This window comes from Lutjanus erythropterus, chromosome 7 (genome assembly GCF_056507025.1).
Source record: "Lutjanus erythropterus isolate fLutEry1 chromosome 7, fLutEry1.hap2, whole genome shotgun sequence".
In the NCBI taxonomy this organism is placed as follows: domain Eukaryota; kingdom Metazoa; phylum Chordata; class Actinopteri; order Lutjaniformes; family Lutjanidae; genus Lutjanus; species Lutjanus erythropterus.
The window spans coordinates 28,803,361-28,816,466 of NC_139323.1; the positions used below are offsets into that span (position 1 = coordinate 28,803,361).

Below are 13,106 nucleotides of genomic sequence, written 5' to 3' on the forward strand. Positions count from 1 at the left end.
CAGTGTTGAACTCTGCATCATTCTGTCATGGTAATCATTTAGCAATGTATTGTGTTGTTCACCTTGTTGTATTCGTTGTGAAGGGAAAGAGAGGTGAGGAGGGACGAAGGGGGAAACAAGGCAGCCCAGTGAGTAAATTATTTTCTGTTACTAGCTTCAATGCTTCAGTTTATGTAGTACCAGTTCCACTTTATATACCTTTTTACTAACATCATGTGTTGTTATCCCTCAGGGTGAGATGGGCATGCCTGGACCTCGGGGATACAGAGGATCTCTTGTAAGATGATTTTATTAATTCAGTTCAATTATTTCAAACACATCCATTCATCCGGCCCTCATTCATGAAGTCAACTTCTGTAGATTACTGCAGTATTGTTCTATAATGATTTACAAGTCTTACAAATGTGCTTCAGATTCTGCATAAGTGTCTTAAGGGAGATTTCTGCAAAAAAAAAAGTATTTGTTTCAGCATAAAATTCATGCAAATCCGATAGATATTGCATAGATGTGATTGTGCTTGATTTAGAATTACCCTTTTTAGAGAGAGAGAAGCTGAGCTGTCTGCACAAACAAATAGCCTTTCAAGGTAGACTGTCATGGTGCTGGCTTTGCATCTCCAGATTCCAGCCTTGAGTGTTTCCCATATGTACTGTGTGTAGCATTTACTTTATGTTTGCAATTATCATTGAATGTTCACTTATACTTGCTTCTATCAGCCTTTTTGTAACTACAGCAACACTCTTGTAAACTTCTATGCAGATGACATTCAGCTCTATGTTGGCCACACAAACTACTACGTGTTCTCCAAGCAGAACAATAGATTATTTTCCGTCATTGCTCATGTTTTAGTTTAAATATCTTTCATTGAGAAAGCAGTCATAAAAAAAACTTCCATCATAACAAATTTGTCTGCACATTAGAGACAGAGATAAAGTACAAAAGTACAAAATACAAAAGTACATATACATAACTATTACTTTATCCCACCCTTTTCTCCTTCCCACTTGTATCATGTCAATGGGGATCATTAATATTAGGCAGCTTTTCAGTTTGACTTATTAATGTAATGTGGATGCTAAATCCTGTTGAACTGAACCTGATTATTTTGAAGTACAAACTGTCTGTCTAGGTGAAAGAACTTTACTATTTCTTTCAGCCGTAGCTTGACAGGTGGGACCTCTGGTTTCTTCCAGAACATTAAAACGAGTTGTTGTTTTTTTGCCACAGTAAGTGCATAAAATAAGATAGAACCTGTTGTTGACATTTATTAAGCAGGAAAAATTTAACAAAACCTTCTAGCAACACCAGAAGTAGGTCAGGTTTTATCTTTCCTCATGTGTTAAAGTTTTTTGCGTAGTTTGTCCTCCCAGAATGCTTAGTTTTGGTTGGGAACCATAGCTAATGATAAGCAAACTTGATGTTTTTCAGTTCTATTAATGCATATTTTTCTCCTCCAGGGTATCCAGGGTAACATTGGACCATGGGGTGAGGTTGGGCCCCGTGGCCTTCCAGGTGACCAGGGACCACGAGGTCCAGCTGGCCCCCGCGGAGTTACAGGCTACCCAGTAAGTTTATTTTATGACTTTTAGGGGGCCAGGATTCTTGCTAAAATGTGAATCACAATTTTTCTCTCTAAGAATTCGTGATTGTCTCACACGATTCTTATTTTTTCAACTAAAACATTTATTGCACTCTTAGACACTCAAGTAAAAATGCGTCTGACACACATGCTGTCTGGGCAGGACTGTACACAGGTGACCCGAGCATAATATATATCAAAGTGCAAGTATCTTGTGACAACAAAAATACCTTTAGTCTTTTTTCCTCTCTTACTTTACAACAGTGATTAAATTAAATGCTGCTGAAAATGAAAATAATTGCAAACAAAATATTTTATTAGCCAAAATGATTAGATACTGATTTTTCTCATGCATGTGTGTGTGTTGCCGTTAGTCATCTTTGCTACCGTATTTTTGTTTAATGCTTACATCAGTAAACCATATCAGTGAGTCAGTGTGATGTAACACTGGTTTGGGTTTGCTTTTATATTATAGGTCACGGTTTTGTTAGACACGTCAGTATATTAGCCAAATAAAATGTCAAATTACTTTTGAGTTTTACTTTCTTGATCTAATGAAAGAACAGAAAGTGTCTTTCATTCCTGTTTGAACCAAGAGTTTCTTCTTTGGGTTAGTCATCAGACCGGTCAGGTCTGGTGTCAGGTGATGATCCAGGCTGTTATATTTTACTCTGTTAACTATGCAGCATCACAAGATTTTAGACTAATTTTTTTTGGTCTGTTCTGTGCTTTGCTGAGGTTTCCAGCAGCCTTATCAGAACCATCAAGACGTCATTCGGATTTTTGTATTCATCATTGTGTTGTAATACCTGTCTTAGAGGATACATTAGATACTGCAGATTTTATTTATATTGTTGATTTTTGATAGTAAGCAATTTGAGGGGGGATAAGGGAGGATTCCATATCCCTGTTAGCAAACTGACCAGAATGCATCCCCCTTAATAACCTGCCACCCCCATCCTCTGACAGCAGAGAGAGTGCAGGGGCAGAGAGGTTGTTCAGTTGAATGTATTAGTGTAGTCTCGATCCTTGAGACTACCTGCCTCATTGATCCTTTATCTGACTGAAATTTAAAGTTAGAATTTATGATTCTGATCATGGCCCTGAAATATTAGCAGTCTAAAGGCGTAGTGTGTTAATAAATCCATGGAGCTGTCTCTGGTGTTGTAGGAGCAGCTAGACCCTTCTGTCAGTTTTGTGTTGGGTCTATAATATTTTCTAAACAATATGCTATAAGTTCTCAATTTTATACACCAGTATCACCTTCATGATCGAAGTGGCAAGTAGCAATGTGCAATCACAGAGGAGCACGTCATGAATATGAAGTGTATCAGGCTTTTTTGTGCAACTGTTGCTTTATCCTCTTGACATTCAGGGTAAAGATGGACCTCAAGGGCCAACTGGATCAGCTGGTGTCAAAGGAGATAAGGTAAAGTTTTACTTTTACTGAGGCTTGTTAAACATGCTTCATGTAGCTGCACTTTCTTCTCTAAAATTGTGCCAGAAAATGTTAATAAAAATGACAAGGTGATGGAGTGGCCTGTGCAGCCATGTCCGAAACAATCAGGTCACTAATTCATCACTCAGTTGTTTATATTTGTTTCTGTTGTCTTTTCAGGGATCGAGAGGACTTGTCGGGCAGGAGGGAGTTGCTGGTCTCGATGGTGAGGAGGTAGATTGATTAGACTGTGTTTGCCACAGATTTTTTATTTCTATCCTTCGTTCATTTTTAGAATATTAACTGTGAGCAAAGGTAGTAACATGTCAACACAGAATAAGAGGCCTCTACAGTAGGACTGATCGATATTAAGCTTGATCATTTGTAAGAGTAATCTGATGCTTTTGTGTTTAGGGTCCAGTTGGACTTAGGGGACCTGAGGGACCAGCTGGACAAAAAGGCATATCTGTGAGTAAATGTCAGTTTATAAAATTGTCATCTACTCTTTTACATATTCTTCATGACTCCAAGTGAACGAGGAAAAAAAATATTAATCAAACTTTGAAAACCATTTGTTTTACTCATATTTTAGGGTGACAAGGGCAGCAATGGGCCTCCTGGACATAAAGGACCAAAGGGAGCAGAAGGCGACAGAGGCAATCGAGGGCCACAGGGAGCAAAGGGGCCACCAGGGAAACAGGTAGGTAGGAGTTGTTTTGAAAGTACAGTTTACTAGAATATCCTAGAATACCCTGTGTCCTTTAAATGCATCTTAAAAGTTACAGACATCTGAAACTGGAGCATGCTTATCATTTTTGAAGTGTGGATTAAGACAGAACAATGTGTCCCCTCTTCCCTGTCCTCCCAATTAACCCTCTCACGCAGGGATACGGGGGTCCGCCAGGGGACAGAGGAAAACCAGGGGTTTCAGGGCTCAAGGTCAGTCATTTTCAATGAGAGGCAATGATGGACTTGACCTGAGAAATTATGACAAAGTCTGCAAAGTGAACTTGTGAATGTCTGTAAACTTTTTGTCTGTGGTAATCTATGAACGCTGTCTGCTGTCCTCAGCTGTGTCTCTTGTGATGTCTGATATTCCTGACACTGTTGTATTGAACTCATCTATAATGCTGTAGCAAAAGAAAATTCCACTGACCTTCATAAAAAAAATGACTGACTGAATGCTGAAAGTTTGGTTTAGAGTCTGAAATTTATAATGATGATGATGTTGATGATGATGATGATGATGATGATGATGATGATGATGATTCTTTCACAGGGTGAACCAGGTAGCAGAGGTTCACCAGGCAGGCCAGGAAAGTTCGGACCAGGTGGCAACACTGGGGCAGCAGGGGCCAAAGGCTGGAAGGGGCTCCAGGGACACACCGTTAGTAACACAGTTGGATTCTGTGATCGTCAATAATGTCCAATTGTGGCCACCAGTCTTCATGTTATGTCTATCTGTATCAGCTTTTTTATGTCAAGTGCCATGTGGTTACTAAACTGTATGTATGCTACTCTTAGTCATGATTCACTGTATATTATTGTTTCAATATAACACAGTTGGAAATGAACACCGTAAGTTTTATGCCTTGTCGTTTCAGGGTCCCCCTGGCAGTATTGGTCCCCCTGGACAAATTGGACCATCAACACCAGTATGTGTTAGCATTAAGAAAAAACTCCACACAACATTTATTGCATTTTAAAATGGCTGTGTTAACTTTCATGAGTTTCAAGCTAAATCCAGGTCACCATGTACTGTTAACATTTTGCTACAAATGCTGCATGCACCATGTTTAACCACTAGATGGCAGCAAAAACATTTTCTCAGCTTGTGTTCAACATGGAAACAGACAACTTTTTTGCTTTATCTTATCACTGTGAGGTAAATGTGGATTGAACAGTGTAATGGATGCAGAATGCCGACACTATCTGAGTATAAACCTCACTTTGATATCTCTGTCAGTGAACACATTATTCCAGCAAAATTATTTCTCTATTATAGTCTAAATTAATGAGCAAACTCAGTTTTTTTTCCTAATGAGTCCTTCTAATGTTACTCCAGCTTGACATCAAACCCTGTAGTTACTTGTTTGTGCAAAGCAATTACATTACTCATTACTATGCAGTGCACATCATTAAATACCTTTTGCCTATTCCCTAACTGAAAATAAAATTGTGACCATGTCAGTGTGCCTCTTCAGTGAACATGCTTCTTTCCACCGTCAGATAGTGTTTCCTGTGGCAGTTGTAGGTAATGGTTAGGCGTAGCAGAGTAAAGTAAGGGGGGGACACACATCAATGGGGAAATAGATTTTGACACAGCATCTGTCATCACATTACATCATGCACACTGCTTTGCACAACATGATACCACTTGGAAACACGAAGAGGCTGACAAGTTGTCTGTTTCCACTTTAAATTACATTTCAATGTCAAATACATGAAGGTATACATTAAAAATGCACCACTGCTTTCATTCAATGGTGTAGAGGGCTCTTATCATACAATACAAATCTGACTTACCTTAAGGCCTGATCTTTTTTTCAGGGCTTGCCAGGCAAGAGAGGGGTTCAGGGCAAAACAGGGATCCCTGGACCAAAGGTGTAACGTACTATTTATTCATTCTGCTGCATTGAAATGATCCAGCGCTGTAATTGTGATCTGTCCAGCTTTAGGGCTTTTCTTAATAAATGCTGTCTCTGTTGTGTGCTTGTGCAACTCAGGGCAGTCATGGTGAGAAGGGGAAGCCTGGTCTTCCCGGAATGAAAGGAAACATGGTGGGATTTCATAATGTGTTGCGCCCTTGGGCACCATTATTTCGGTGACTCTTATTTAATGTTGTGAGTGAAGATGTAACCACAGTGACGCAGTGTCTGTGTGCAATATCCTGTAATCCTCAGGGCATTAGAGGTCAACACGGTGCAAAAGGAGAGCCTGGGACAAGAGGCACAATGGTAAGATATTTTAATTCACCTTTGTAATTAGACCATTCGGTGTTATAGTATCATTTATGCATGTGACTGTGGTTTTTAGGGGACAGTGGGGAAGGTGGGATTCGTTGGCAGTCCAGGTGCTAAAGGTCAACCTGGACCCGCGGGTCCTCCTGGCCTCCCAGGAACTAAAGGAAGTCAGGGGTCAAAGGTAAGAGGAAACCAAACCAGCAGCTCAGATGAAAATCTAAAACTGAAAAAAACATATATGTAATTGTTATAATGTGCTTATGAAGGGAAAGAGAGCCCAACCTGGAAAGAAAGGAAACAAAGGAGTTCCTGGAAAAAGGGTGAGTTTCATTTTAATCTGAAAAAACAAACAAACAAAAAAAAAAAACATCAGATATAACTGATCTTCAGATAAATGTGTAGTCTCTGTCTTAATCTCTGACTCTGTACATTTGCATTAAAGGCTGGATTAAATCACCCAACCCACAGTTAAGTGTTAGTCTGGGTGTCAAGCTCATACAACAAAGTCTGTTTTTTAGGGTGCTAAAGGCCTGCCAGGTAAACCAGGACCTGCTGGACGACCTGGAAAACCTGCAAGTATTCCTTTTGAAAGATAAAATACATTATTATTATTATCACTTATTAAATCACTATGCATTTAAAGTGTTAACAATAAATTGCTTTCATAGTGTTAATTAAGTTAATTGTATGTGTTTTGGGAATGCTGTGTGATTTGCAGCTACATTCAGACAATCTGAGATGGCATAGAAAATTTTAAAAAAATTAAGACTGACTTTTGTTTTTGGTTGTTTTACTTGGGTATGACGCCAGCACGGCTTCTTGGCTTCTCTAAAGCACACATGTTTAAATTAAAGCTGGTCGCTTGTAAAAAAAAAAAAAAAAACAGTAATTATGTTAAAGACCACCCACATGAGCAGACTGGTTTAATGTAATCCAAGACATTTGCTTTAAAACTCAAGACAGACATATTTAATAAATGTTGGAAAAGACTGATCACTTGTCTTGTGATCTTGTTCTCAGGGCCTGAGCGGTCTGGATGGGTTACTCGGGGTTGAGGGAAATGAGGGAGATCCGGTGAGAAAAATGTACAATGCTGCAGTTTAGTCTGTTATTCAACCTTTTTACTAAATTCAGTCCCTCCTCTGCTCATCCCACAGGGTGATATTGGTTTCAGAGGAGCTCCTGGAACACCTGGCAGGCCTGGCAAAACAGTAAGTTCCACAGCAGACATGAATAATATGCAACCCTATGTTGTGGAAATAAGTGGATTCAAAGAAGCAGCTCTTTCAGAGGTTTATTTCAATATTCATTCACATCTGCAGATGGATTCTCCAGCTTGTCAGCTGCGAGAACATTTCAGCTGTATTTTTATGCGCAGTCTCATGTGTAACATTTTGTCTCCCTCAGAGACAAGCACCCGACCTTTGCTTAATACAACAACCATTGTTTGTAGTGTTTCACTCCAACTTTTTTGACCCATTCAGATGTCACACTTTCCATGCACTGTCTGATAAGACTGTGCTTTTGTTAGAAACACGATTCCCTAGTCAGCACAGTGAGTCACTAAAATATGTAGATGAACACCTCTACATGAAATATAACCCTGTGAGCTAAAGAAGAGACTGTCTACAATGAGATTAACATGACAGCAGAATGAGAGAAACAATAAGAGACAGTTTTATTACACTGTAAACCCATGGGAACTTTCCTTTATTCATAAACAATAAAAATAATAATCTTCATTGTCCACAAATGTGGAAATTTTCCTTCAGCTTCACAGGTTGGGTAATACACATCACAATAAATTACAGTTCACACAATAATAACAAAACATGCACAGTACAGACAACAATAACGGACATGGTTCCAGTCCAGCAGTTGGTTGCTGCAGCAGCTCGAGGGCCCATGGGCAGTTTTTACAAATTCTTTAAAAAAGAGGAGATGAACAGGATCAGGAACAATTTGGCTTTTTGTTTCAGCTGTGTTTGTATCTGTTGTAGTTTGCTATACAGATGCATTTTGTGATGTGAAATATATTAAAAACCTGCAATATTTCAGGGAAAACCTGGACCTCCTGGCATCAGGGGAAACACCGGACCACCTGGCTTCAAGGTACAAAAATACAAAAGTTAATATGATCACTTTTCACTGATAGAGTTGACTGAGACATGAACAGATTTTAATATGTATGGTACTGATGTGCTGCTGTATCTGTCAGGGTAAAGCTGGACCAAAGGGAAAACAAGAGCCCCCTGGACCAATGGGGCCAAAGGTAAACAAGACTGATCCCAAGTTTTCTCCGTTATAAGGTCACCAATAATTAACACAACACTTTTTATGGTAAACTTCCTCATCATCACTGGGTTCCATGCAGGGTATTCCAGGACTGAGAGGAGAGAAGGGAGAGACAGGAAGTACTGGTCTGAAGGTAAAAGTCTGACACACAGAGCAGTGCATCGCCTCACCTCACCTGGATGAGAATGAGTTTTTTTTTTAAACATTTATAATATGTTTTTTATATTTACAAATACTCATTACTCCTATATTACAGCACAGTGCGTCTGCTGTGTTGCAGTTTCTCATAGTTTTAATAAATACTTTGACCTGTCATGTTTCTGTACTGTATACAGTCTGTCCATCATCTGCTGATGCTGAAGCTGTCAGTGGAACTTATTTTAAATATTATTTAGTCTTGTAAATGTAGTCAGTTCAAGGTTTACAGTGATTTTACTAACACATGTGAAGGAATCAGACAAAAATTCAGATTTCATTGTCTGAGCATCATGTAACTGTTGTGGGAGAGGCTGTTTTTGATCTGTTCTTGTCCTCCTTTCCTTCACTTTAAGGGTTTTCCAGGTGACATGGGAATGCTGGGGCCAATTGGGCCACCTGGGCTAAAGGTTGGTTGAAGTGATTTTAAATATGAAATACTTTTAAAATGCAAAAAGGAAAGATGAAAAGGAGTCGGGAAATTTAATACAGACACACCGCGGGACAAATGGGAGGAAATATGCACTGAAGAACCAATTCAAATACATGGAGGGAATTCATAATAATAATTTAAGTTGATCTACCATGTCTATTTTTTCTCTTAGGGAAATCCTGGTTTGCAGGGGCTGAAAGGTCAAAGAGGCCCTGAAGGAAAACAGGTAAGTTGTGCTTTACTTTTGTTTTTGCATTGTTTTTAACAGGAAGCAAGTTATTAAACAACTGGGTGATTTTCACAGGGGGATACAGGTCCTCGTGGTCCACGTGGGCGAAAAGGAATCCCTGGATTTCCAGTATGTCACTTTTACATTCTGCTGCAAAAATTATGTAACACAAACATTTTTCTGAAGTTATTTCTGTTCTGTCTTTGTTGCAGGGTCAGATGGGACAGAAGGTGAGAGACGGTTTATTACTTTTTCAATCTTTGTTTATGACTTCGCAGGTTTGTTGGTCTGATCTTATTAGAAAAGTTAGCATGTTGATATCACAGATATAGTTTCCAGTTTATGTTTATTATGAGAGCATTTTCCTGAACAGCTGATGTTGCCAATTTTTTTATTTTTTTATTTCAGTATTTCATGTCTTTTAGTTTGCTCCATTATTACTTTGTTTTCCTTTACAGGGGATGAAAGGCGTCGAGGGTGGGAGAGGACCAAAGGGAATAAAGGGCAAACGTGGACCTCCAGTAAGATATTTTGCTCACACAAAAGTAAACAAGTGAAAAAATATTTGAACTGATCAACAAATTTAACTGTAATTTACTGTGTAAAGGGATAGTTCAGATTTTGTGAAGTGGGGTTGTATGAGGTACTTATCCATAGTCACAGTTTTATCTACAGTAGCTAATATTCGGTTTTCACCACTTTACCTTCCTGTCAAAATCAGTCATTTTATCTTGCAGAACACAGGAGTTGCTGGTCTACCACTGCCTCGATGTGTTAGTTTGTTTGTGTTGTTGTGTGACTTCGGTGAATCACAACTAATCCTTAAAACACCAAAGTCACACAGTAACACAAACAAACTAATCTATCAATGCAGCGATGCAGGCCAGCAACTCCCATGTTCTGCAAGGTAAAATTATTGATTTTGCCAAAGGAGCCTGGCTGCTTTGAAGACAGTGAAAACTGTCTAAAGATAACATGCACTAAAACTAATATTGTTTTTTTTAGATGGGTCATTTTTGATGGGCATTACAGTACATGCCAACTGCCATCTACTGTAGCTAATGCAATGACTATGAACAAAAAACCTTAAACAACCTCACATCAACAAACTTTGGACTTTGCCTTTAAGATGTTTTTGAAGATGGATGGCGATGAATGCTGCTCAATTGCTGAGAGTTTTGTGGCAAGCTTGTAAAACCAAATCATTTGTTTCGCAGGGAAAGCCAGGTGCACCAGGCAAGCGAAGGTCTTCACGAAGACGAGGATCAAATCTTGAGTCAAAACCAGGTCAAAGAAATGAGCACAAAACAAAACCCAGTGCAAGATTGAAACCGAAAAATGTGGCAAGATCCAGACAAACATTAAGCCAGTGGAAGCAAACGGAAGAACAACAAAAAGTTGGTACAAGCTTTGTTTTATCATTTTTGCTTTATATTCAAGGAGCCATTGTGATTGAATGTTTGGTTATTACTGAATGATGTAACCATCTGTAGCGGTCCAGACCGGTGTTGAGGAGGTGGTCTCAAGCAGATGAGGCTGAGGAATCCTTCAGCTGGCCCCAAGGAACCAAAGACGACCCTGCCACCTCCTGCTATGAGCTGGGACTCATACACCCACATCTGAAGGATGGTGAGTGTCTGAAGAGGCACATAAGCATGGTGTGATGTGTTTCTGCTGATACAACTCAAAGTAATCTGAGTGATCGGACGCTCAAGTCAGTTGTCTTTCAGGTTACTTTTACATGGACCCCAACCAAGGCTGTCCCTACGACGCTGTGAAGGTTTTCTGTAACTTCACAGCAGGAGGAACAACCTGCATTGACCCTTTACAGTCACAGGTACACTTAATCTAATCTTAACCTACAAGGGTTAACATTAACGTGTGAGGAACAGATTCACTCTGTTATAAGAACATGGAAAACATTCAGTCGCTTGTTTTCAACTGCAACAACAACATGTGTTATCACACTGATGCTTTTATATTACTACACTTATATAACATACAGTAAAACAGTGATGGTCAGATGAGACTGCCCCAGTTTCCTCCAGCAATGATGTGAAATCTCTTAGAGAGACCAATAATTGCCATTTTAATTGATTTGTTAGCAGATGCCAACTGTAGAAAGCAGCATACATAAGTTATTTTACCCAAGGCAGGGAGTTCCCGTTAATAAAAATAACTCCTAGGAAAGAAGGATATTACAATGACCTATTCATACTTTTTGATTAATGTAACTGCGCAAATACAATGTTAATTACATTTGTCAAAAACAAAAATTATTCTTTAGATTAAATTAAGTTGGGAGCCAGAGAAGAAGAAATCAGAAGTGTCTGTCCAGTGGTTTAGTGAACAACATGGTGGAAAGAAGGTAAGACTGTAAAACTTTTGTGGATTAACTGAGATACATTTTGTACATCTAACATTTACTTCAGACCTAAGACTTATGAAATGATTTCTGTCTTTGATAGTTTGAGTACCCCGGTGTGGATGTTGTCCAGCTGAGGTTTCTACGGTTACACAGCCACACATCTTTCCAACACATGACTGTCGTCTGTCCAGCGAACCAAACTGGTACCGCTGGTATAACTAATTCAGCCAATAGGATTATCCACTTCCTGGGAGACTCTGGCAGAGAAATTATTTCACACCTCACCACAGTGTCCAGGAAAGGAAGTGAGGTAAGACTGAGAAAGTTTGTTGTTGTCAAAAACACAGTCAGTTTTGCAGCTTTCTCTAAAAAACCTTCTCCTCTTACCTTAGTGCAGTGATTCCCAAACTGGGGTTCAGAGCCACTGTGGATGATCAGGGGAGAAATATAGAGTGAAACAAAGTTTAATTAATCTGTTTAATGCTGAGTTTTACTTCTCTAAAATTCAAGTTGAGCATTTTTCAGCTTCTGGAGAAAAAAAGTTTGCACATTGCTGTACCACTAAGGCAGTGGTTCACAGAGGGCATCTTAAGACAAGAAACAAAGCACAGACTGTTGCATTTGCATCAGATCAGCCCTTTCTTTTTTGGATGTATCAATAAATCAAATAATATATGAACATTGCATCTTCCTTTGGCACTGGCAATAAATGTCCATGATCCATGATTTGCAAAGTGGGGGCCTCCAGGGGGCGCCACAGGGTTACAAAAAAGATTTTTAATATTTCATGTCATATCATAAAATATGATTTAGTGTGTATATCATTTGAAATGTATAGCATTAATAAAAAATAAAGAGATATATTCAGAAGGTTTTTGTTTGTTTTTTACAGTTGCTGTAGTAATGTCAGTGGGTTTAGGGGGCCTTGGGCATTGGAAATTCATTTATCCATCATCATTTACCTTCATACTACCATAAAAGGCTTCAGTCACAGGTTAAGGTTATAAATCCAGAGAGAACAAATTACACCTGCTCTCTTCATGTGTCTTCTGTGTGATCACTCGGCAGGTGGAGGTGGTGGTGAGGGTTCAAGGCAGCACGGAGCTGCATCGAGGCGATATGGAGTTACTTCCTGTCAGAGATCTGGGTATGGAGATGACATCACTATCTCCCCTTGTCCCTGAGATCACTGTTGTTTTGGGACCTCTCTGCTTCTTGTGACCCCTGAAGAGTGTGTGTGTGTTTGTGTGTGTGTATGTGTGTATGTGTGTGCATGCCTGATGAAATTTTGTAAATATCTCTTTGATATAAAAAGCAGGGATATACTATGATACTATGATGTCTTGATATTTTACATGAACACTTTTATCAGGATAAATTTGCTCAGTGCTGTTTTTTTTTTTGTATATTTATTGAACTGTCACAAACTGAATGAATAGTTGGATTTTATCATGTTATTAAATGTTTTTGTAGCACCGCATGTTTGAATGAAATTGACTTGGAACCTTTTTATATTACAACTCAGTGTCTCATCATCCACACAGGGGGAATGATAAGCAGCACTATCAAAATAAAATTTGAATATATGGAGTGAAACATGCATCTG

At 39.1% G+C, this 13,106-nt stretch overlaps 1 protein-coding gene across 1 annotated transcript; it reads left to right on the top strand.

Moving 5' to 3' along the window:
- The first annotated feature begins 23 nt into the window (after positions 1–23).
- LOC146324174 (uncharacterized) lies at positions 24–13,096 on the top strand. The gene is made up of 32 exons (XM_084722266.1): positions 24–128; positions 233–277; positions 1,458–1,565; positions 2,955–3,008; positions 3,198–3,251; positions 3,432–3,485; positions 3,610–3,717; positions 3,903–3,956; positions 4,297–4,404; positions 4,622–4,672; positions 5,568–5,621; positions 5,744–5,797; positions 5,921–5,974; positions 6,054–6,161; positions 6,247–6,300; positions 6,499–6,552; positions 7,001–7,054; positions 7,138–7,191; positions 8,039–8,092; positions 8,199–8,252; positions 8,355–8,408; positions 8,827–8,880; positions 9,076–9,129; positions 9,208–9,261; positions 9,345–9,362; positions 9,591–9,653; positions 10,350–10,529; positions 10,626–10,761; positions 10,863–10,969; positions 11,420–11,500; positions 11,601–11,810; positions 12,569–13,096. Exons 1-32 carry the CDS (start codon positions 45–47, stop codon positions 12,719–12,721), a joined length of 2,478 nt encoding a protein of 825 aa, XP_084578392.1. The 5' UTR covers positions 24–44; the 3' UTR covers positions 12,722–13,096.
- The last annotated feature ends 10 nt before the right edge of the window (positions 13,097–13,106 follow it).

Bases quoted from the DNA above. Each gene is read 5' to 3' on its own strand.
- LOC146324174 (XM_084722266.1), top strand. From the start codon at position 45: ATGTATTGTGTTGTTCACCTTGTTGTATTCGTTGTGAAGGGAAAGAGA. The intron at 3,252-3,431 runs GTAGATTGATTA...TTTTGTGTTTAG, and splicing joins CTGGTCTCGATGGTGAGGAG to GGTCCAGTTGGACTTAGGGG. The intron at 5,798-5,920 runs GTGGGATTTCAT...TGTAATCCTCAG, and splicing joins CCGGAATGAAAGGAAACATG to GGCATTAGAGGTCAACACGG.